Source organism: Lepidochelys kempii, chromosome 1 (genome assembly GCF_965140285.1).
Source record: "Lepidochelys kempii isolate rLepKem1 chromosome 1, rLepKem1.hap1, whole genome shotgun sequence".
NCBI classification, from domain to species: Eukaryota; Metazoa; Chordata; order Testudines; family Cheloniidae; genus Lepidochelys; species Lepidochelys kempii.
In genome coordinates, this window is record NC_136380.1 from 343,163,040 (window position 1) to 343,187,699 (window position 24,660).

Here is a 24,660-nt window from a genome sequence, read left to right on the forward strand (position 1 = left end):
TGGTCCCTTCTGGACTTAAGCGCTGTACAAGTGTGGAACATTACCTACAAAACACACAATTCATGGCTCTGGGGACCTGACTTTCAAAGATGCTGAGCAGCTGTAACTGCCTGGGAAGTCTAGAGGAGCTGCAGATGTTCTGCACCTATGAAATCAATCCCACACCTAACGAAGTAAATTTTATGTTCATGAGCCAATGAAGAACCTGATAGTTCCCTGCCTGTCACAGCTTTAAGTTAGGAGTAAGGCCACTGGCACAAGCAGAATTATGTGGGTAGGGAACCAGCGTGGAGCAGAGGGGACCATCAGACCAGAAGGGGAAGTGAATTCAAGAGCCGAGAGTCTTTCCCTGAGGGTACCCTTCCACCAGCCCCCAGACAGTGAAACCGAGGGATGGTTTGCAAGAGCTCTGAAGCTGATTGCCTCTGCTGTGGCAGCACAAAGGGAGAAGGCCCATCTACACCACCACAGCAAAAAGTCTGGGATGACACATCTGCATAAATTATGCACAAATGCTGCATAAATTAATCATGAACTTTGCATAAATTACGCATGCATGTTGCACAAAGTATAAAAATTTTATTAAACCTAATGCTAAAAAATTATATAATACGCAGGTTAAGAAAAGAGTGTCTGTACATGTGGGTATAGTGCTTAGATTATCCACAAATACAAGGTTTTGTTTTTAAAGTCATAAGATATATATAGTGCATAATCAGCAATAACCCAAATTTAGGTGAATAAATGTAACAATACAGTTTAGATATTAGAATCCGAATACTTGGGTACATCACTCATGAAAAGTTATACAGAGAGTTGGTTGTGGAAAGCAAATATAGGAATGAGTGTAAATAGTCCCTCAGGAATTGAGCATTTAGGGTAGATTATCTATTTGGAAAATACAATCCATGAGGAAAGTATTTCAGTTACTTTCCCCATTGCTTTTCTCATTGGCACTCCAGCTCATCCCTTCTGGTATTGCCCATGTCCAGTGATGTGTTTTATGTAGATGTCCCTCGACCATCTGCTGGCGTCTGACACCATGAGTTGCCTCATCAGCCGAGTGTAGCGTTGACCGAGTCCGCTTTCTCTCAACACTCACTCGTTACCGGGGTCCCATGCACTCAAGGCTCCGACGACCAGCGCGTGTGTCTGAACCTGGTAACCCTTAGCTCTCAAGGTTTCAGCTAGAGGGGAATATTTCTTTCGAGCTCGGGTATCTTGGAAGGCGGGGATCCTGTTCTCAAAGGGCACAGTGACATCCACCCTGATGATCTTCTTCCGGTCCTCATTGGCGATGACGGTGTCCGGTCGCAACTGGCGGTCAGTTCTGGGGATGGGGGAGTTCACGGGTGGTGGGATGGCTCTGGCCAGGCGATCTTGGATGGCATTGTGTTGCAGCTGGAATGGAGCTTGCACAAAGTATATTACACTACCTAAACCTCCCAAAACCAGCAGTTCTCCCCCATCTTCCACTCCTTATCCAGTCCATTAGTCCCTCCTCCCCTAACCCCTTCACCAGTCCCTCACACATAAGCCAAGCTCTTCTCTTTGCTTTTGCTGACAAGAGCAGAAAGGAATGCAAAGCTCAGTTACTGACTCTACCCACCATGCATAAGAAACCAAAGGTTTAATTCAGTGAACAAGCCAAGTGGCTCTGAGATACTTTGGCTAAGTTACCTTTGTCCTCAAGGCTTCTGACCCAACTTGCTTATTTGAAAGTAGACTCTGCTCTGTGTACTTTGTTTGGAAATTATTAAAAGATAATAAGCCAGCAAACATGCAATCAAACACATTTATCACCATGCCTAACTACTATGAACTTTTATGGAACTAATTAAGAAAACACAATTATAATATCAAGCTCACAAATTGGAATCGACTCAATAAATCAATAGATTAGCAGTGATACTGAATTGAATCACCAATTTGTCAAGTCATCAAATTAATATAGTCCATAATCAAAAGCATGGAAATTAATACAGCCTATTGTCAATTCTTACAAATACTAATCCCAGGAATTCAAGGAGGCAGTTGTCTGTTTAGTCTCAGTTACAGGAGCTCACTCACGGCAAGATAATCAACTGGACCCCTGGAAAGTTTTGGAATCAAAACCAAACTGGTTTAAGGGCTTGTCTACACTTAAAATGCTGCAGTGAATCAGTGAAAACACTGCCTACTCTGAGGGGAGGGGTTCTCCCGTCGTGACAGATACTCCACTTCCCCAAGAGGCAGTTGCTAGGTCAATGGGAAAATTCTCCCATCCACCTAGCACTTTCTACACCAAGGGTTAGATCAGTTTAACTGTGTCGCTCAGGGCTATGGATTTTTCACCCCCCTGAGCTACATAGTTATATCAACCTAGTTTCCTAGTATAGATCAGGCCTAACTTTGCTTTGAGGCCTGAATGGTAGGTTCTTTCTGGAGTTCATGCTTACTGAGGGCTTGGCTACACTTGCGAGTTACAGTGCAATAAAGGAGCCCCGGGTGCACTAGGTCACTCCCCGTCCACACTGGCAAGGCACGTAGAGCACTCTGACTCCGTGGCTGGTCTGCTCCTGGTACTCCACCTCGGCAAGTGGAATAACATTTGCTGCGCCCCCGCTAGAGCATTGCGATGCCAGAGTGGATGCCCTGGTCTGTTAGTGTGCTCTGATCGGCCTCCAGAAGTGTCCCACAATGCCTGTGCTAGCCACTCTGGTCATCACTTTGAACTCTACTGCCCTGCCCTCAGGTGACCAACCATTGGACCCGTCCTTTAAATTCTCTGGGAATTTTGAAAATCCTCTTCCTGTTTGCTCAGCCAGGCGTGGAGCGCTCTCAGATAATCTTTCCAGGTGATCATGCCTCCACGCACCAGGTGATCCCCAGTATAGAGCAATGGCAAGGTGCTGGATCTCATCAGTGTTTGGGGGAGGAAGCTGTCCAGTCCCAGCTGCGCTCCAGCTGTAGGAATTATGATAATGAATTATGAATTATGAATGAATTATGAAATAAAAGATCAAAAGAGGCACCAGACTAATAGAGAAATTAAGATACATACTCGTATTCATGTACCTTGGTTACAGACACCTTAGAAAAACCTAAGCCAGACAGACAGATAGGAATCCTTTTGCCCACCACTAAAATGCGGTCATTTCTGGGGTAGAATGAGACAACTGTTGATCAAAGCACAGCAAGTAAAGAAAGGTGTCATAGCCCATTGCAACTCTGGAGGACATAGGTAGGCAAAATGAGATTGCACATATTCAAGGCTGGCCAGGATGTCAGTGATTGATAAACTTCCTACTCTTGCAGAAAATTAAATCAGGTTTTTAATGACTGCAACTGTTCAGGACATGAGCTCATACAAAAGCAACAGGGCCATATCCTGGCCCCTGCTACAGCTGCTTTACACTACCCTGGGATCTTAATTGTCTGGCGCAGGATTCCTCCAGCCTAAGGGAAACCTCAGGTGGTACAGAGCCAGAAAGGCTCAGAAGTGTAGGACTGGAAGGGACCTCAGCAGATCATCTAGTCCAGTCCCCTGCACTCAAGGCACGACTAAGTAATAACTAGACCATTCCTGACAAGTGTTTGTCTAATCTCTTTTTTAAAATCTCCAATGATGGAGATTCCACAACCTCCCTGGGTAATTTGTTCCAGTGCTTAACTATCCTGACAGTTAGGAAGTTTTTCATAATGTCCAACCTACATCTCCCTTTCTGAAATTTAAGCCCATTGCTTCTTGTCTTAACCTCAGAGGTTAAGGAAAACAATTTTTCGTCTTCCTTGTAAAAACCTTTTATGTACTTGAAAATTGTTATAATGTCCCTTCTCAGTCTTCGCTTCTCCAGATTAAACAAACCCAATTTTTTCAATCTTCCCTCATAAATCATGTTTTCTAGACCTTTCATCATTTTTGTTGCCCTCCTCTATACTTTCCCCAATTTGTCTATATCTTTCCTGAACTGTGATGCCCAGAACTGGACACAATATTCCAGTTGAGGCTTAATCAGCACGGAGTAAAGCAGAAGAATTACTTCTCGTGTCTTGCTTACAACACTCCTGAGAATACATCCCAGACTAATGTTTTCTTTTTTTTGCAACAGTGTTACACTGTTGACTCACATTTAGCTTGTGATCCACTATGACCCCTCAGATCCCTTTCCACAGTTCTCCTTCCTATGCAGTTATTTCCCATTTTGTATGTGTGCAACTGATTGTTCCTTCCTAAGTGGAGTACTCTGTATTTGTCCTTATTGAATTTCATTCTATTTACTTCAGACCATTTCTTCAGTTTGTCCAGATCATTTTGAATTTTAATCCTGTCCTCCAAAGCACTTGCAACACCTCCCAGCTTGGTAACATCCACAAACTTTATCAGTGTACTCTCTGTGCCATTATTTAAATCGTTGATGAAGATATTGAACAGAACCGGACCCAGGACCGATCCCTGTGGGACCCCACTTGTTATGCCCTTCCAGCTTGACTGTGAACCACTGATAACTACTCTCTGGGAATGGTTTTCCAAACAGTTATGCACCTACCTCATAGTAGCTCTATCTAGGTTGTATGTCCTTTGTTTGTTTATGAGAAGGTCATGCAATACTGTATCAAAAGCCTTACTAAAGTGAAGATATACCACATTTACCTCTATACCCGGCTCCCCATCCACAAGGCTTGTTATCCTCTCAAAGAAAGCTATCGGGTTGGTCTGACAAGATTTGTTCTTGACAAATCCATGCTGACTGTTACTTTTCACCTTATTATCTTCTAGGTGTTTGCAGATTGATTGCTTGATTATTTGCTCCATTATCTTTCCGGGTACAGAAGTTAAGCTGACTGGTTGTAATTCCCCTGGGTTGGCCTTATTTTTCTTTTTATAGATGGGCACTATATTTGCCCTCTTTCAATCCTCTGGAATCTCTCCCATCTTCCACATCTTTTCAAAGATAATGGCTAATGGCTCAGATATCTCCTTAGTCAGCAGCTTGAGTTTTCCAGAATGTATTTAATCAGGCCCTGCCGGTTTGAAGATATCTAACTTGTTTAAGTAATTTTTAACTTGTTCTTTCCCTATTTTAGCCTCAGATCCTACCTCTTGTTCACTGACATTCACTATGTTAGATGTCCGATCACTACTAACCTTTTGGTGAGAATTGGAACAAAAAAAGGCATTTAGCACTTCTGCTACTTCCACATTTTCCATTATTGGCTTTCCTTCCTCATTGAGTAACGGGCCTATCCTTGGTCTTCCTCTTGCTTCTCATGTATTTGTAGAATGTTTTCTTGTTACCCTGTATGTCTCTAGCTAGTTTAATCTCATTTTGTGCCATGGCCTTGTTCATTTTGTCCCTACATGCTTGTGTGGGTTTTTTGGATTTTTTTTATACTCATCCTTCGTAACTTGACCTACTTTCCACTTTTTGTGGGACTTGTTTTTGCGTTTCAGATCATTGAAGATCTCCTGGTTAAGCCAGGGTGTCCTCTTGCCAGACTTCCTATCTTTCCTACACAGTGAGACTGTTTGCTTTTGTGCCCTTAATAATGTCTCTTTGAAAAACTGCCAACGCTCTCAAACTGGTTTCCCCCTAAGGCTATGTCTATGCTACAAAGATAAATCTACGAAGATAAGTCAACTTACAGCCACTGCATTAATTATTACAGTGGCTATTGTCCACACTACCCTCCTTCTGTCGGTGGTGCACATCCTGACTGAAGAGAGGCAGTGTGGGGGATTGAGAGCCAGGGCTCTCCACTCCATGCAGCTCCCCACCAGTACACCAGCTGCTCTGCAGAGCTTCTCACCTCCTCTATCCCAGCCAGGAGCAGGGGGAAAGTTGCTCAGGGCTTCTCACCTCCGGTGGGGAGATCCACACCCAGAGTCCGGTCAGCTGCCATGCTCCCAGTGGGGAGCAGGGAGCCGGGACCCCGGAGGCAGCAGGGCTCCATGTGAGGAGCAGGGAATCTGGGCAACAGCCCAAGCCAAGAGCCTGGGTGGCAGCTCAGCTTGGAGAGGATACCAGGCAGCAGCTGCTTTCTTGTCAATTTGACGGCTCCAGTAAGCTATGAAATTGACAAGAATGAAAGCCAACAGCCCATGTAAGCAACACAGTGTCTACACAGACACTGCATCACCCTAACTACACTGACATAAGCCCTATGCCTCTCGTGGAGGTGGTTTTATTATGTCGGCATCGCAGGCGAGTTACATCAGTGGGAGGAGCATTTCAGCGTCTACCCCTCCACTGTTTTGTCAACAACAGCTGGCTTTTAGTTTTGTCGACAAAACTGTGTAGTGTAGACAAGGCCTTAGGCACCCTTCCGATGGGATCTTCCCTACCAACTCCCTGAGTTTGCTCAAGTCTGCCTTCCTGAAATGTATTATCTTTATTGTGCTGTTTTCCCTCCTACCATGCCTTAGTATCATGAACTCACCATTTCATGATCCCTTCACCCCAAAAAAGACTCACCCACCTGTTCTTCCTGGTTAGGTGGTCTATAGCAGATCTCTACCATGGCATCATCCTTGGGTTTTTTTACCCCTTTTATCCTTACCCAGGGCAGGACATCTCCTTTCCTTGGGAAGGCACAACACACATTGGTTTTGCTTGCTGTACAACAGCTTTCTTTCGGGGAAAGCTTTTATTCCCCTGACATTATAAAACAGGCCCTCAAGACGCTCTGTGCAAAATGACCACCATGGAACCGGAAACAGTGCAGTTTGCCTGCTTCCATTGCAAACCAGATAGTTACGAGTGAATCTGGTTTATGATTTTGCATCAAAACCATGTGAAATTGGCAGTTTCTTGAGCCTCAGAGTTTCCAGGCAAAGCTGGGTGAGTCTTGACTGTTATGACCTGGTTTCACTTTGAGTTTCGGGATTGGTCTGAAACTGAAACTCAGGGCTTGGGTGTGTGTGAATCTACTTGTACTGAAAGTGAATCAGGCATTAGCCCAAACCTTAGCAAACTGAAATTAATGACCCTACCCTTCTATGTCAATTCACAGCTTGCGCCCATTCCCATCTAAATCAGAAGATGGTTTGTCATTGGCTTATATGGGGCAGGACTGAACCCTCAGCCTGTGCTACAGTACCTGGCATGCCACTCCTCCCAGGCTTAGCTACTTTCTCTTTAGACTGAAAAGCTATAAAAGGTGTATTAGCATTAGGGACAGGAAGAATTCTGTAACTGACTAATCCTAGTTAATTTTACTGGATCCTTTGTACATTTTGCATTGACCTCTCAGAGAATTAGTTTAAATAAAAAGTGAATGCATTTATCTGGAGTCAGTACATCTGCCATTTGTGCAGCCTAATGTCTGTAGAGGTGGAATATCCTCATCCATCTTAACCAGTAATCATGATCGTTGAGGTTAGAACCATGCAACAACAGGAAATTCTCCCAAATTTCAACTAACAGGGACTCAGTAGTAAAATGTATCTAATTCAAAGGAGATGATCAAGGGCCCAATTCTTACCATGCTACTGGCATAGTCTTTACTACTTTTTGTCATAAAACATGCCTAGTCTACGGAGGACCATTGCACCAGCCAGAGTGACCACAGTTGATGGCATCGCACCAGGCATTGTGTAGTGAAGTTCCCAGATCTGGCCCAATCCTACAAATCCATGAATCTCTGGGGTGGCCCTGCGAGCAGTGCCAGGTAAGGTCAGGGTGTACACCACTTTGTGTGTCAGTTTGAGAGCACAATCTGCTGGGGTGGCTTGGTCCATCTTGGCGACACGGCTGAAGAGCATGCCATGCTGCTTCTGAATATGATGAGCAATTGGAGGAAGGCCAGATCTCTGCTAGATTGTGACATTTTCGTGCTGATAGCGCATCTGGATAGCAACTCCAAGCCTGCCTACAAGAGGGTCCAGATTTCTGACCCAGATAGCAATATAGGTAGTAGACAGGTTTGACAGGTCCCAAACTTTGTCTTGGCACAAAGATGTTTTTGCATCCAGAAGCAAGACATAAACGTTGTAGTCTTTACAACTGCGAGGGACTCCAGTTTATTCAAAGGAGCTATCCAGGGTAGTAAAGCACTCCACATGGGAGTAGGGCCCAGAGCCTCAAAGGTATGTAGGCAACTCCCATTGATTTCAGTGGAAGTTAGGCACCTAAATACCTTTGCAGCTCTGGGCCGAAGTTTAAAGGACTCAAGCCTACGTTAGGTCAATGGATTTGGTGACCGATTGTTGAATGGAAATACAATTGCTCACAATGTCCAGTTGCTGGGATTGATCACTGCCTGATGCTTCAGAAGAAGGGGAAATAATTATCCACAAACAAACCAGGTAAGGGCTCTACCAACAGTTCAATTCTGTATTAGGGTCAAAATTCTGTCTTGATAGCTGCAATGATCAGTTTATGCCCTGACTAGTGCAATTTGATTGTTCATAGAATCATAAAAGATTAGGTTAGAAGAGACCTCAGGAGGTCATCGAGTCCAACCCCCTGCTCAAAGCAGGACCAACCCCAGCTAAATCATCCCAGCCAGGGCTTTGTCAAGCCGGGCCTTAAAAACCTCTAAGGATGGAGATTCCACCACCTCCCTAGGGAACCCATTCCAGTGCTTCACCGCCCTCCTTGTGAAATAGTGTTTCCTAATATCCAACCTAGACCTCCCCCACGGCAACTTGAGACCATTACTCCTTGTTCTGTCATCTGCTACCACTGAGAACAGCCTAGCTCCATCCTCTTTGGAACCCCCCTTCAGGTAGTTGAAGGCTGCTATCAAATGCCGCCTCACTCTTCTCTTCTGCAGACTAAATAAGCCCAGTTCCCTCAGCCTCTCCTTGTAAGTCATGTGCCCCAGTCCTCTAATCATTTTTATTGCCCTCCGCTGGACTCTCTCCAATTTTTCCATATCCTTTCTGTAGTGGGTGGTCCAAAACTGGAGACAGTACTCCAGAGGTGGCCTCACCAGTGCCGAATAGAGAAGAATAATCACTTCCCTCCATCTGCTGGCAATGCTCCTACTAATGCAGCCCGAGATGCCATTAATCTTCTTGGCAAAAAGGGCACACTGCTGACTCATATCCAGCTTCTCATCCACTGTAATCTCCAGGTCCTTTTCTGCAGAACTGCTGCTTAACCAGTCGGTCCCCAGCCTGTAGCAGTGCATGGGATTCTTCCGTCCTAAATGCAGGACTCTGCACTTGCCCTTGTTGAACCTCATCCGATTTCTTTTGGCCCAATCCTCCAATTTGTCTAGGTCACTCTGGACCCTATCCCTCCCGTCCAGCATATTTACCTCTCCCGCCACCACTTAGTGTCATCCGTGAACTTGTCGAGGGTGCAATCCATCCCATCATCCAGATCATTAATGAAGATGTTGAACAAAACCAGCCCCGGGACTGACCCCTGGGGCACTCTGCTTGATACCTGCTGCCAACTAGACATCGAGCCATTGATCACTACCCGTTGAGCATGACAATCTAGCCAGCTTTCTATCCAATTTATAGTCAATTAATCCAATTCATACTTCTTCAACTTGCTGGCAAGAATACTATGGGAGACCATATCAAAATCTTTACTAAAGTCAAGGTATATCATGTCCACCACTTTCCCCATATCCACAGAGCCAGTTATCTCATCATAGAAGGCAATCAGGTTGGTCAGGCATGACTTGCCCTTAGTGAATCCATGTTGACTGTTCTTGATCACCTTCCTCTCCTCCAAGTGCTTCAAAATGGATTCCTTGAGGACCTGCTCCATGATTTTTCCAGGGACTTAAGTGAGGCTGACCAGTCTGTGGTTCCCCAGATTCTCCTTCTTCCCTTTTTAAAAGACGGGCACTATATTTGGCTTTTTTCAATTGTCTGGGACCTCCTCCGATCGCCATGAGTTTTCAAAGATAATGGCCAATGGCTCTGCAATCTCATCAGCCAACTCCTTCAGCATCCGTAGATGCATTGCATCTGGCCCTATGGACTTGTGCATGTCCAGCTTTTCTATATAGTCCTTAACTATATGTTCTTTCACCACTGAGGGCTGCTCACCTCCTCCCCATACTGTGCTGCCCAGTGCACCAGTCTGGGAGCTGACCTTGTCTGTGAAGACTGAGGCAAAAAAAGCATTGAGTACTTCAGCTTTTTCCACATCATCTGTCACTAGGTTGCCTCCCCCATTCAGTAAGGGTCCCACACTTTCCCTGACCACCTTCTTGTTGCTAACATACCTGTAGAAACCCTTCTTGTTACCCCTCACATCCCTTGCTAGCTGCAACTCCAATTGTGTGTTGGCCTTTCTGATTATACCCCTGCTTGCTCGAGCAATATTTTTATAGTCCTTCCTAGTCATCTGTCCAAGTTTCCACTTCTTGTAAGCTTCCTTTTTTGTGCTTAAGCTCACCAGAGATTTCTATGTTAAGCCAAGCTGGTTGCCTGCCATATTTGCTATTCTTTCTGCACGTCGGGATGGTTTGTTCCTGTGCCCTCAATAAGCCTTCTTTAAAATACAATCAGCTCTCCTGGACTCCCTTCCCCTTCATATTAGCCTCCCAGGGGATCCTGCCCGTCAGTTCCCTGAGGGAGTCAAAGTCTGCTTTTCTGAAGTCCAGGGTCCATATTCTGCTGCTCTCCTTTCTTCCTTTCGTCAGGATCCTGAACTCAACTATCTCATGGTCACTGCTGCCCAGGTTGCCACCCACTTCTACTTCCCCTACCAATTCTTCCCTGTTTGTGAGCAGCAGGTCAAGAGGAACACGGCCCCTAGTTGGTTGCTCCAGCACTTGCACCAGGAAGTTGTCCCCAACACTCTCCAAAAACTTCCCGGATTGCCTGTGCACTGCTGTATTGCTCTGCCAGCAGACGTCAGGGTGATTGAAGTCCCCCATGAGAACCAGGGCCTGTGATCTGGAAACTTCTGTTAGTTGTCCAAAGAAAGCCTCGTCTACCTCATCCTCCTGGTCCGGTGGGCTATAGCTTGTTCATATCCAGCATGAATTATGTGCTAATAGCAGAGCTGGTCAGAAAGTGGCATTTCTGTTTCATGAGAAATTTCAAACTTAAAAAAAATCATTCCAAATCAAAATTAAAAGTTGAAAGTTTGAAATTCCACATGGTGCAAAAATTCTGATTTTTTTTCAAAGTCAGAACCATCTAAATGTTTCATTTCAATAATGTCCAATCACTTCCTTTTGATAATGTCAAAGCACTTCATTTTGCTACAGAAAAAAACATTTCATTTTGGTAACATTGATTCATTGCACGTAGATTATTATATTGTAATATATTATAATGTCTAAATAAAATAAATCAGAACAAACTATTTCAATGTTATCGAAACAAAACAAGAAAGTCAAAAAACAGTCTGCCTTTTCCCAATCAAAATCAACACATCCCCATGAAACATTTTAATTTGGACAAAATTGCATTTTTGATAGAAAACTCTTTCAGAGACATTATTTATCATTTATCAGAAAACTATCCTTTCATTTTAAAAAGCCTTCCACAGCATTGACCTCAGACTCCTGCAGCAGTGAGTCCCACAAGTCTCCAAATAGAACACATTCAAAGAAGCAATTGTATGTAAAATGTTTGTATGGGTCTGCTGGATTTTTAACAATAGTGTCATGAGCCCAATGTTAAGTGACCGTAAATTGCATTTCACTAGGAAGTCAGTTTCATTGTTGCACATTAACATTTCAATGTCTTTTCCTGGAGTCTGTTTATTTATTTGCTGCTTGACCTAGTGTTGCTTTCTCGGTTCAAAACCCACAAGTGATGCACAGATAGGATGACTCATGTTATTATCTGAAGGCAGATCAGTGGCCTGTTCAAAATGAATGTGTTGGTCTCTGTTTATTCATAGCGGACAGCTATCCGCATCACAGAAAGTGTCAGCATTGTGAGCACTAATTGGCCCTCTAACTGGCAGTCTCAGCAGAGGTGCCTAGGACAGACTGGGCTATGGAGACTGAACTGCCCTACAAATCAGCACACCATGGAGACAGATCGGCCCAGCAGTGTGGCAGAAGCCAATACCTATGCTGCAGATACGCATCAATAGATGATTTCAGACTCCAGAGCTGTCTGGCCAGCAGCCTTTGCATGAAAAGAAAAGGTGACTCTAGATGAACTTGGAATACACAAGCTCAGGTTTCCACCACCAAATCAGCTCTTCACACTCAGCCCAGCTTTTCAGCTGTGGCAAAGAGCCCAGTTCCTCTGAGGCCGGCTGGCTGGCATCCTTGCAGTTCTTGATCTTCTGCCTACCAATCATCAGCTGTGGTCCTGTAGCTGACAGACCACGGTGCAATGGGTCTTACGAGGCAGCAGAAACTGCACTGGCAGGCTGTTCCAGGGAAAGAAAGCAGCAATGGGGTTGTATGTGAGCCTGGCAGGGGCTGGCATCTTACAATGGGGCATCTTTTCCAGCAGTTGGGAAGAAGCAATTAGCATTCTACTGAGCCATGCTGCGGTGCTGCACTGCACATTCATGAGGACCCGGCGGCCCCGGGCTTCAAATATTCAGACACTGACATGCAATTGTGTGCTGCATTCCAAAGGATGAATAGCATTGGCCTAAATTCCAGACACAGCTACTCAGCATGACACCCGCTCCCAGAACACACACACACACACACATTTCCCTTACGGCGTGAAGAGCTGTCGAAATTGTTAAGTCATGCAGAAGACACACTCTCCCTGTCCTCTCTAGCCCTCCCTCCACCACCACTTCACGTGCTGAAATGGATTCTTTGTATAGACTTACACATGCCCTCCCCCGCCCCGCCCCCCCCAGCAAGCCATCTAGGGTGCCTAGATGCGGTAGCAATAGGGGCCTTAGAGATACCATAGACAGACAGACAGCCCTTTATAGCATGTCCATTACCACCTCCCTGGCTGTGCATGGCGTTTCGAAAGCATCTCCCTCCGTTTTTCTGTGAGCTTCAGTGCAAGGGGGCGAGTGTGGTGTCAAGTGGGCTGCAATGAATTCTAGCTGCATACAAAGTAAAATCTTTGGGCGAATGGTAATGTGACCTGTTGGGTGGATAAGGGCACCAAAACAAATGAAGATCTTAATGAAACTTTACAATAGTAAACAGTGACGTTGTGTGGGCCCCGCCCACCTTTAGTTGGAGTAAATTATTTCTGCCTTGCTTCTTATTATTTACGTCTCACTAGCCCAGGACTTTAGGAGGAAACTGGAAGACTCCTTCTTACAGTACTTTTAACGTACACAATCCAACTTGTCCTGGTCCACTTGTCGCCGACTACTGCTGGCTTTTTTTACAGACCATTTTATGCGACAGACTGAATCAGACTTTTGTTACCCTGGACAACTTAGAGTACAGGCCTCTGCATGACAGCTCAGTCCTAATGGGAGATCTGAGACTGGTCTCTGTCATAGAACCATAAGGTTAGACGGGACCACAAGGGTCATCTACTCTAACCCCCTGCCAAGACATAGGGTTTGTTGTAGAGTCCATGCTCATAGGTGCTTGCAATAAACCCGTGTGCTGGTTTAATAAACCTGGAAAATGCCCGTTATTACAAATTAACAATGATGTTTGATTATTGTTTTATTATTTTATTACATATTTATGTGGCTACCAAAGTGTGCTAGACACCTTACAGACAAATGAGAAAATAAAGTCCCTTATCTGAGGAGCTTACAAAAAAGGGCTAGATTCTGATAGCTTTACTCACATTCATTGTATATTACTCTCAGAGTAAAGTACTACTCAGTGTGAGGGATAACTCAGTGGTTTGAGCATTGGCCTGCTAAACCCAGGGTTGTGAGTTCAATCCTTGAGGGGGCCATTTGGGATCGGGGCAAAAATTGGGGATTGGTCCTGCGTTGAGCAGGGGGTTGGACTAGATGACCTCCTGAGGTCCCTTCCAACTCTGGTATTCTATGATTCTATTTGAGTAAGAGCCCTAAATAGTGGCATCCCTTTATGGGAAACCCCGACCAAATTTAATCAAGATGAAACCAATAAGGTTGGACAGCCATTCATTAGGGTTCTACAGAAATTACTCTTCAGTGCCACAGGAGCTGATTGCCAGCTGGTGCATGATGTCAGAGCTCCACGGATGGAACTTCGACAATTTACACCAGCTGAGGATCTGCCCCAGAGCATTCAATAGCGCATGAAATCCTTCCTCTAGGTCTTTTCGTACCATCGTCCCATTCCACTGCAGCAATGTAATTTGCTATTACATCCTGTAGAACTTCACCATAAGGGCACACATGACGGGCGGCGTGGTGAGATGCAACAAGATGCAAATGGTTAAATCCATCTTGCCCTGTTCTAAGCACCCTTCGATCTGGGGAGGACTAAGTATTTTTAAACCTCCTGGAGAAAATAATGTTCCTTGCTAGCCAAAATCCATCTGAGGACGGTGGTTTTGCTTGCATATCAGCCTCCAATGTTGGAGGGTGTAATGTATGCACGAAGTCTGGTTTGGATCACATTTATGATGGGCGGGGGGAGGTTCCTTGCTGTTGACTTATTTCTTTTGATAGACAGAGCAGTGAAAAGGCAAGGCCCATATCTGGAAATAGTCCCTATATTGACCAAAATCACAGCCTTACCTCTGGGATTTAAACTGCTTCTGGGAACATCTGGATTTTTGGTTGCACACATTCTAGTACTTTCATCCAGGGTGATGTTTCTTCACTCGATCATGATTATCATTTCTGCTCGTGTCTAAACTTCAGTGATACTTTTTGGTCACAGCCATTTGTTTGGGCCAGATGCTTGGCCTGTGTAAAGCTCCATTGACATGGATTTGAACATGAATTTAGCACTGGTACCAGGTCTGGCGTTAAAAATCCATGAAACTGAGATCTTTTATTTATCCAAAAGCAGAATGGGCAGCCGCAATGCAAGCTTCTCCAGTAAAGATCTATGCTGATCTGTAGGCCCACCATTCAACAAGCTCCATGCAATTTTTGGACCTTGGACAATGATGATCAATAGGGAAGCTTGTAGTGAGTCTTCTAAGACTGCCAACAAATTATCTTCTCAAACCCTTTAACTAGGAGTTGGTAGGTTCTGTCTCATAGCTACGTGTTTGCTAGGAACTGAGCTGGGATCACCAACTCGTTTGACCTAGACTAGTTTTTCTGTGTAATTAACTAGCTTGCCCACAGACTCAAGGAAGCTAGAATTAGAAAAGACGAACTAGCCCATCTCTAGTTGTGTGCTTGGCTTTGGGTCTGGTTGTCCCCAAGGAAAGGGGGCAAGTTACGAAATAGTCTCAGAGGGCCTGATCTGAAGGCAATGGAAATCAATGGCACGAGTCACCATCAGCTTTGACTCAAGGTCTTTGGGTGATCTTTAGAAACCTAAAACAGTTTAATTGGCATACATTTTAGTTCCATCGATTTTGGTCAAATTCACTAGGCGTTTGATTGGCAGGACAAGCTTGCCAAGTGTTGCTAAAGTGTAGGGAAAAGACAGGTCTGTGGAGCGTCTGTCAGTGGGTATGATACACCCAGGAGGGCATTTCACACACTGTGTTTGGGGATTGATCCGCTGTGACATTCCTGCAACAGGCCATCTCTGCCATCGCTCTCCTTTCTCCGAGGGTCCAGCACCGTCTTTCGTCCTCACTCTTTGAGACATCCTTTATGCTTCCTGATAGCGTATGGAAATCTTTGTCACACTTCCTTGGAGATTGTGGAGTAGAAAGTATCTCTCTGGTTCCATCTCTCCTTTGTCCCACTGGCTGCATAGTTACTCTTCTCTGGGGTTAGGCTGTGCTCTATGCCTCTAGCGCGTGGCCACTGAGGATACATCTTCATAGCACAGTTAGCTAAACTCTAACTAGCTGACCCAAGTGATGCTGATGCTTGAGGCAGTCATGCAACAATTCAGCAGTGGCTAATCCAATCACTCTGTGCTGCTAATCCAATCCCACTGTGTAACTCAATCGTTGTTCTGAAATCTTGTTGCTCCCGCTTGAGGGGGGGCTAGAGTGCTGACTCAAGCCACCTGCTGCAGCGAAGTTAAGCCGGGTGTCCGTACTCATATTCTGCCTCAGAACAGGCAGGGGGGCGTCTTTGCGGGGGGCGGGGAATGTGTTTTGTTTGGGTGGGGGTCGAGAAGCGTAGTGGGGATGCTACCCTTGTGAACAGAGCTGTGGAGCACTTGCTGGTGGTCAGTAGAGAGCTGGTTTGTCCCACGGTCCTGGGCTACGCGGCTTTGTTTTTATTGTATTAAGAGCAAGATAACAATACATTCCACTCTGGCCAAACATTACATTTCCATGCAGGCAATCGCTGTGTCTCTCCAGGGACACTAGCCAACTACCTGTGGGAGCAGGGGTGCTGGAACAATTTGTGGAGTGGGGGTGCAGAGAGCCATTGAACCAAACTATAAACTATAAATCCTGTATATGATGGGAACCGCTTCAAGCCAGGGGGAGAGGCAGTACCCCTCGTTCTAGCACCTATGCATGGGAAGGAAGGAGGTCGGAGCGATTGCAAATCGGCGGGGAAGTGTGGCTACATTGTTGAGCCAGGGTCTGCCCTAGGAAAACATCAGGGGACCCCTGCTTTATAGGAACCACGACCGAGACTGACCTGCTCTATGATTAGTCCTGCTGGAAAACGAGACCTCCTGTTAGGAAGGGAATTTTATTTTTGGAAACGCTAGAAATAGTTCTAGTTGTAGCCAGGTAAAGAACCGAGCAGGTTGGAAATACTTTGTAGCAAGCTGAAGAATGTTGAAGAAACTGCTCTGTACGATCAGAAGTGCTGGAAGAAGGGGTGCTGGGGGTGCAACTGCACCCCTGGCTTGAAGCGGTTCCCATCGTATACAGGGTTTAGAGTTTGGTTCAATGGCTCTCAGCCCCCCCACTATACACATTGTTCCAGTGCCCCTGTGTATGATCAGAGGAAGTTTTTTTAACTCTCAGTGCCCGCAGACGGAAGGCCCCACTTCCTTAGGGCTCGGTAAGCACTGTCCTGTGGGCACGCATGACAAGGCCCCCGAGGCCTCTGGAGAGTTAATGCCATTCATCAAAAATAAGCTGGCCCTTTAAGACTTCCCGGGTGAGACCCGAGATGGTGTGGTGTTATGTTCTCCCTTCCCCCACTGCCCTGCCCAGAGTCCATTGACCATGTAACAGGGAGTAAGTGGTGTGATTTAAAACACAACCCTTGGTTAACAAGGGCAGAGCAGGAGCCGCACGGCTCCATTCTTCGGCCCCTTCCTTTCCAGCATGCAAATCCCCTGTGTCCGAAGTTGCTCTTCTCCACCTTGCACAGCATCTTGCAGAGAAGCATCGCCTGATCTCTCCCAAGATCCAATTAGAATCCAGGCCCTTCCGCCCCACGCCCCCCTTGGGAAGGCAGGAGTTGTCCTCTTCGCCCTTGCTCGGCCCTTCTGCAGTCAGTCGCCAAGGTAACGGAGCACAGAAACGAGTGGGCCAGCTATTTCGGGCCAGCTCCCTGAAGGATGGTTCAGCATCCATTAACCCTTTTGGAGCTGCGTGTTATGTGGGCAGGGGATGCTGATGTTCTCTTGATACATTCCAACCTCTGTCTCTGCCAGAGCGATTGGGAGTGGCGGGTGAAAAGATACCAGGGACTTCACTTCCCCCTCGTAACTCATCATGTAGAGCCCGCAGGCTCGCTGTTTTCCCCACATTTGGAATTTCCTGGGCGTTTTCTTTTCTTTCCCTCTCTGCACACAGTCGACATAGATTGAAGCCCATGGACAACTGCGCTATCTCTGTGCAAATGCAACAATCTTCCCTTTGCCTTCTGCGGTCTCAAGATTGAATTTTTTTTTGGTAAGTCCCAAGAGATCACAGCATTAATAAACACCACGCAGTGCGGTGGGTAAGGCCTCAGGTAACCACGGCAGAGGGGAAAACCGTTGCATTATTAGTAGGGGTATGTCTGAGTGACTGACTAAAGGCACATCTCTCTGTCCAAGGTACTTGGAGCCTCCTAGGACCACAGTATCTGGGCACCTTACATCCTTTAACAGTGTTCACCTCACAACAATATAGGGCATTGCCAGCAGCCTCATGACACAGATTTGCTCAACGTCACCCAGGAAGTCTGCAGCAGAGCTCAGGTCTCCTAAGTCCTAGCCCAGCGCCCTGTCCACTGGACCTCCTTCGCGATACAGCCGGCACGTGTTTGAGCACCACTAACCCTGGAATTCCGGTTTTGTATTAAGCCGAGAGGAATCCGAATCACAAAACTCAGATGTGGACCTAGGGCAACGTTTCTCAAACGCGCCCACCGTGGCTGCGTGCGGCCACCAGGGGCTTTTTGGGCGGCCACGACAGCCTCCTGTGCGGAGACTGGGCGGGAGGAGGGGCACAAAGCATCGGCCCCTCCCTCCTTGTTGCTCCTGGATGCGCTGCCCCTGGAGAGAGGTGGGGCACAACGCTGCAGGAGCAAGGCCCCTTGAACCACCTTGGGGGAGGGGGGTTGGGCGGCAGGCTCCAGCAGTGGGATTCAGGAAACTAGCCGTGAGGCCCTGGGCTCCGACCGTGGGGCAGCGGATACTGACCCCCACCCCCACCCCGCCCCACACACACACGCCCAACTCTGGCCACATGGCCCTGGCCTCCAGCTGCGGGGCTTCGGCCTCCGGTCCCCGGTTCCCGCTGCACAGCAGCAGCTGCTGATCCACGGCCCCGGACGCGCGGCCCCAGCCCCTGGCACTGATCCCCTGCCCCAGCTGTATAGCATCAGGCGCTGACCCATGGCTCTGTTCCCAGGCTCCGGCCATGCGGTGGTGGGAACTGGCCCTGGGTGCCGACCCCTGACCCTGGCCACGCAGCAACGAGTGCTGGCTCTGGCCGCGGGCACTGAGCCCCGGCCCTGGCCGCATGGCAGCAGACACCAGGCTGTGGCTCTGGCCATGCGACAGTGGGACTCAGCACCCATCCCCATTGCCTCTGGCTCCTGCTGCCTCCCACAGCCCTGTCCTTATTTCCCTCCCCCTCCCCCCCCCCCGAAGACCCTGCTGCCTTCCTGGCCTCACATCCATCACTCCCATTGCCAGGGCCCCCGCTGCCTCCCCCAGCCCCGCATCCATCCCACCATCACCTCTGGCCCCTGCTACCTCCCCCTCTGGCACCCCCATCCAGGGCCTAAAGGGTTCTGGGGCTTGCTGAGAAAAGTGATATTAACAAACATGCAAGTATCACTTCTCACAGCAGACCTACTAGCTATATGTGAAAAGTGATACTTGTATGTCTGTTAATGTCACTTATCACTTTTCAGAGCTTCCCAGGTAGCTACGAAGTGTGCCGTGATATTAACAAATATACAAATATCACTTTTCACAGCAGGCCCCAGGATTCACTGAGCCCTGATGGGGGGACGGGGGGGGGGCCAAAGGGGAAGGCATCGTTATTGAGTCTGCCAAAAAACCTTACAAATATACATTACAATGATCTGGATGTTAATTGTTTTTCCTAAAGTTAATTAAGTATTTTACCAAAAAAGCTGTCAGCGCGGCTACAAGTGAGAGTTGGTAGCTGCACTCTGAGGCCACCAGAAATTTGTTGCGAGAACCCCTGACCAAGGTGCTGGAACGAGGGGTGCTTGGGGTGCTTGAAGTGGTTTCCATTATCTACTGGGTTTATAGTTCGGTTCAATGACTCTCAGCACCCCCACTATACACATTGTTCCAGCACTGTTGGATGTGGATTTCCAAGTTGGGGGGCTGGAATTCAAGGCTTTGGTTCTGTCCCTTCTCCAGGAATAAGAACAGAGGAATTGCCACACCAGAGCAGCGGTCTGCTTAGTCCAGCATCCCATTTCCCACAGCAGCCAGCATGAGAGGACGTGCAAGGAACCCTGTAATGGATGAGGTGCCCAGAGGAAACTTTTCCTTTATCTCTGGCTATCAGTTGGCTCATGCCCTGAAGCTTGAAGGTTTCTATCCCTTTTCTAATTGTGGATGTGCTCCTTAGTTGAAGCTTTTGTTAATCCTACTAAGCTCCAGGCCCGAGTGCTATTATGTGAAAATGACTTTCACAGCCTAGTTACCAGGAATGTTAGCAGTTTGAAATGTGTTGCCTTTTCTTTCATTGCATGGCCCTTGAAAGCGAGGATGGGTTGAATGAAACCACAGCTAGGTGTGCCTGAATCACTTCCTCTGCACCTCTTAGTCCCTTCCATCATCTCCTTGCTAAATTAAATGGCCCCAATCTTGTCAATCTCTCCCTCCCTCCAGCAATCTTTCCTTGGCTCTGATCATTTTCACTGCCTGTCTCTGAACTCCTTTCTGTTATGAGGTAGGGAAACCAGTATTGAAAATTCTCACTTTCTCTCTAGTGTATTCTCTTCCCTTCCATTTTTTTTTCCAGTGGGAGGTGGGGGGGGGGGTGGTTAAGGGAAAGTAAAAATGTGATAGGGGAGACCCCTGAAAATTAAAAAAAAGATCAAATTTTTTGTCTACAGAGCTGGCCTGTGCTGGATAGAGGGAGCCGGTCTCTGTTCCTGGACCCCCACAGAGCCAGCCCAACCCAGGCAGAAGGAGTCAGGGTCTGGTCCTGGAGCCCCCCGGAGCCAGCCCAACATGGGGAGAGGGAGCCAGGCTCTGGTCCCGGAGCCCCACAGAGCCAGCCCTTTGCAAAGGAATGATCCCTGGAAGAGCCGTGTAAACATAATCAGCAGTTTCCTGGAGCCCTGCACTGATGCAGCAAGTTGTCGGTGATGAATTTGTGGGCAATAAACTGTAACAGCCACTTGGCTGCTTTCCCTTTGTGCCTCTGAAATATTGTATGGCACAGAGGCTGCCCTGCTCTCCACTGAAAGCAATTAGCCATGAGGTAAGAGACGTTGGCTCACATCGGCTATGCAGACTCATTTCATGGCAGATCCCTAGCCGTGCTCTGTCTGACTCATACTGTAAGCTCCTGGGGGCAGGGAATCTACCCCTACATTTTGCTGTTAATCAGTTAACACCATTGGTGCTATGTGAAAATCATTGCCAGTACAATAAATGCAACTGCTTTGCAGGTGGTATCCTGCTGCTGTTACAATGCCTTCTCCCTCCATGCAGCCTGTGATGGTTTATCGAACACATAGGAGCGGATCCTGAGCTGGTGTAAATCAGTATAGCTCACAGGACCATCAGAACGGCGATACTGGATCAGACAGAAGGTCCATCTATCCCAGTATCCTGTCTTCTGACAGTGGCCAGTGCCAGGAGCCCCAGAGGGAATGAACAGAACAGGTAATCATCAAGTGATCCATCCCCTGTTGCCCATTCCCAGCTTCTGGCAAAGAGAGGCTAGGGACACCATTCCTGCCCATCCTGGCTAATAGCCACTGATGGACCTATCCTCCATGAACTTATCTAGTTCTTTTTTGAACCCTGTTATAGTCTTGGCCTTCACAACATCCTCTGGCAAAGCGTTCCACAGGTTGACTGTGCATTGTGTGAAGAAATACTTCCTTTTGTTTATTTTAAACCTGCTGCCTATTAATTTCATATGGTGACCCCTAGTTTGTGTGTTATGAGGAGAAAATAACACTTCCCTATTGACTTTCTCTACACCACTCATGATTTTATAGACCTCTCTCCTATTCCCCCTTAGTCATCTCTTTTCCAAGCTGAAAAGTCCCAATCTTATTAATCTCTCCTCGTATGGAAGCCGTCCCATACCCCGATTCATTTTTTGTTGCTCTTTTCTGAACCTTTCCCAATTCCAATATATCTTTTTTGAGATGGGGCAGCCACCTCCACACGCAGTATTCAAGATGTGGGCGTACCATGGATTTATATAGAGGCAATATATTTTCTGGCTTATTCTCTATCCCTTACTTAATGATTCCCAATATTCTGTTGGCTTTTTTGACTGCCGCTGCACACTGAGTGGATGTTTTCAGAGAACTATCCACCAGGACTCCAAGATCTCTGTCTTGAGTGGTAACAGCTAATTCAGACCCCATCATTTTATATGTATAGTTGGGGTTATGTTTCCAACATGTATTGCTCTGCATTTATCAACATTCAGCTCCACTGAAAGGAAAGGGTGCTGCATCAGTTACCCGGCTGAGGATCTGGTCCACATAGTGCAACAAATCAGTGGCCACCTAGGGATTCACAATTGTTCCTATGCTGCACATTTGGCCGTTCAGAACTTCATGGCAGCAGGACTAACACTCGAGTCCTTCTGCTCCGGAAGCAGAGACATCTAGCCCTTAGCTGTCATTGTGACAGACGCCATACAAACCTGGCATTTAGAGAGAGTTAAAGGAGAATCTCTGTCAGCTGTTAGCGCTAGGTGGCCTATGACACACAGTTGAGCAGTGCCGCTGCTGGCCAGCAGAGGGGACTGCTACAAATGCCCAAGAGTAACGATGATATTCATGGCTAAATTGGGGCCTGATTCTGCGGTCTTGCGCCCTGTACCACTGACTCCCTTCCACGCCGTGGGCGTGAGAAAGGCCTGAGTTGGGACGGGGAGACCCTATAGCTAGCAGGATCCAAGCCAGCTTACAGACTGGAGGAAATTTGTCCCTTGTGTGGTTCCACGGCTGATTCTGAATGCCCTTCCCTTGAGGCCCTAAAATAGGGTGACCAGATAGCAACTGTGAGAAAACGGGACGGGGTAGGGGGTAATAGGCGCCTATATAAGAAAAAGTCCCAAAAAACGGGACTGTCCCTATAAAAACGGGACATCTGGTCACCCTACCCTAAAATAAACAGGATGGCCGACGAGAGACAAGCAAAACAAACCAGCAAGTCCTGGGCTATAAGTGCCCCTGCCTCCCACTCCTGTGTCTGCGAGGCACGCGGACCTGTAACATCAGGATCAGCAGCTTTGAATGTGGCCTTTGGTAACCTACACGCTGTGGGCAGGCGGGGGCCGGTGCAGCTGAAAGAGGATGAAGTCAGACAAGGGGGTTAGAACAGCGCAGCCAGACAAAATCTAACTGCCATTACCGAGCGGCTTTTGCTGCTCCCCGGCGTGTCCCACCCTCTCCCAGAAGGGTCCATCGAGCCTGGAGAGTTGGAATAACTGTTGCTGAATGCCCCCATCCCACCCTCCCCCGCAAATTGTTGGGGTTCTGGTCCTGACTTGGCCACTCCTAGGACCCGGCCAGGAAGAGCTGAGCCAACACCACAGCCGGCGAGCACCCGCCACGTGTTGTCCATCATGCTTCCCACAACCTCCCCACGTGGAGCAGCACGACCACTAGTGTTTCATAACACGTCTCACTCTGAGGCGCTGCTTGGAGGAGTACAAACAGCCGCCCTGCGATGGAGAGTTTGGGACGGGTTCTCTCTTTTTTGGCGGGGGCAGACGGCAATGGTCTAGTCACGGGTGGGCCTGGCTGGTCTCCAATCTCTAAGATCAAATCAGTCCTGAACTTTGGGTGGTGAAAGCACGAGGTGTGACTGGAAACTGCAGCTTGTTTAATCACAGCCTATCTCAGTGGGATGCTTAGCTAAGCTCCATCCATCTCCTGGAATGGTTTTGCTCTTCCCTCAGAAATCAATCCCTTCAGCCCCTTGCCTGGAGCTCTTGTCACTCCCTCCTGTTTGTCTACATCTTGCCGGCATTTGGGTGGCCAGATCTGAAAGCCAGATTCCAAGCACAGTCGCACCAGAGCTGCATTGCAGAGAGGGACTAGCTCATCCCTGCACTAGGTGGCAGGACCCACTGATGGTGACGTCCATGCTGATGGCTGATTTTTTTGCTCCTCGACTAGCCAAAAAATTTAGCCAAGTTTACCTTGTTTCCTTGCCACAGAAGCCAAACCCCAAAAACTTGTCCCATGCCCTCAGCCGAGAGGTGCGTAGAATCTAGAAACGTACGGCCGGACAGGACCACAAGAGGTCGTCTAGTCCAGTCCCCTGCACTGAGACAGGACCAAGTCTACCCTGCTCTTTAAACTCACTAGTGCCACGGATTCCACAACTTCCCTTGGAAGCCTGTTCCAGAGCTTAACTACCCTCATAATTAAAAAGTTTTTTCCTAAGATCTAACTTAAACCTCCCTTGCGGCAGATTCAGACCATTATGTCTTGCCCTACCTTCAGTGGACATGGAGAACAATTAGTCAGCATCCTCTTTATAACAGCCCGTAGCATATTATCAGGGCCCCGCTCATTCTTCATTTCTCAAGACTAAACATGCCCCGTTTTTTTTAACCTTTCCTCATAGGTCAGGTTTTCTAAACCTTTTCTCATTTGTGTTGCTCTCCTTGGGACTCTCTCCAATTTCTTAAAGTGTGAGAGGGGTTTGAAGTGCCTGTCTTCAGCCTAAGTAACACCTACTTCTGGAGGGCTCTCCTGTTAAGAATATAAGAACAGCCCTACTGGGTCAGACCAAGGGTCCATCTAGCCAGTATGCTGTCTTCTGACAGTAGCCAATGCCAGGAGCCCCAGAGGGAATGAACAGAACAGGTAATCATCAAGTGATCCGTCCCGTCACTTATTCCCAGCTTCTGGCAAACAGAGGCTAGGGAACCATTCCTGCCCATCCTGGCTAATAGCCATTGATGGATCTATCCTCCATGAACTTATCTAGTTCTTTTTTGAATCCTGTTATGGTCTTGGCCTTCACTACATCCTCTGGCAAGGAGTTCCACAGGTTGACTGCGCATTGTGTGAAGAAATACTTCCTTTTATTTGTTTTAAACCTGCTGGCTATTAATTTCATTTGGTGACCCCTAGTTCTTGTGTTATGAGAAGGAGTAAACAACACTTCCTTATCTACTTT

At 47.2% G+C, this 24,660-nt stretch overlaps 1 protein-coding gene across 4 annotated transcripts in view; it reads right to left on the reverse strand.

Moving 5' to 3' along the window:
- Nucleotides 1-564: 564 nt before the first annotated feature.
- PFKFB3 (6-phosphofructo-2-kinase/fructose-2,6-biphosphatase 3) overlaps nt 565-24,660 on the reverse strand; it is a 101,092-nt gene continuing 76,996 nt past the window's right edge. For 3 of the 4 annotated variants that reach the window (XM_073328838.2, XM_073328843.2, XM_073328839.2), the window contains one exon: nt 565-2,946. In XM_073328838.2, coding sequence (XP_073184939.1) covers nt 2,643-2,946 — 304 coding nt within the window. In that variant the 3' untranslated portion in view covers nt 565-2,642. The remainder of the gene's footprint in view (nt 2,947-24,660) is intronic. The other variant, XM_073328840.2, reaches the window with a different exon arrangement.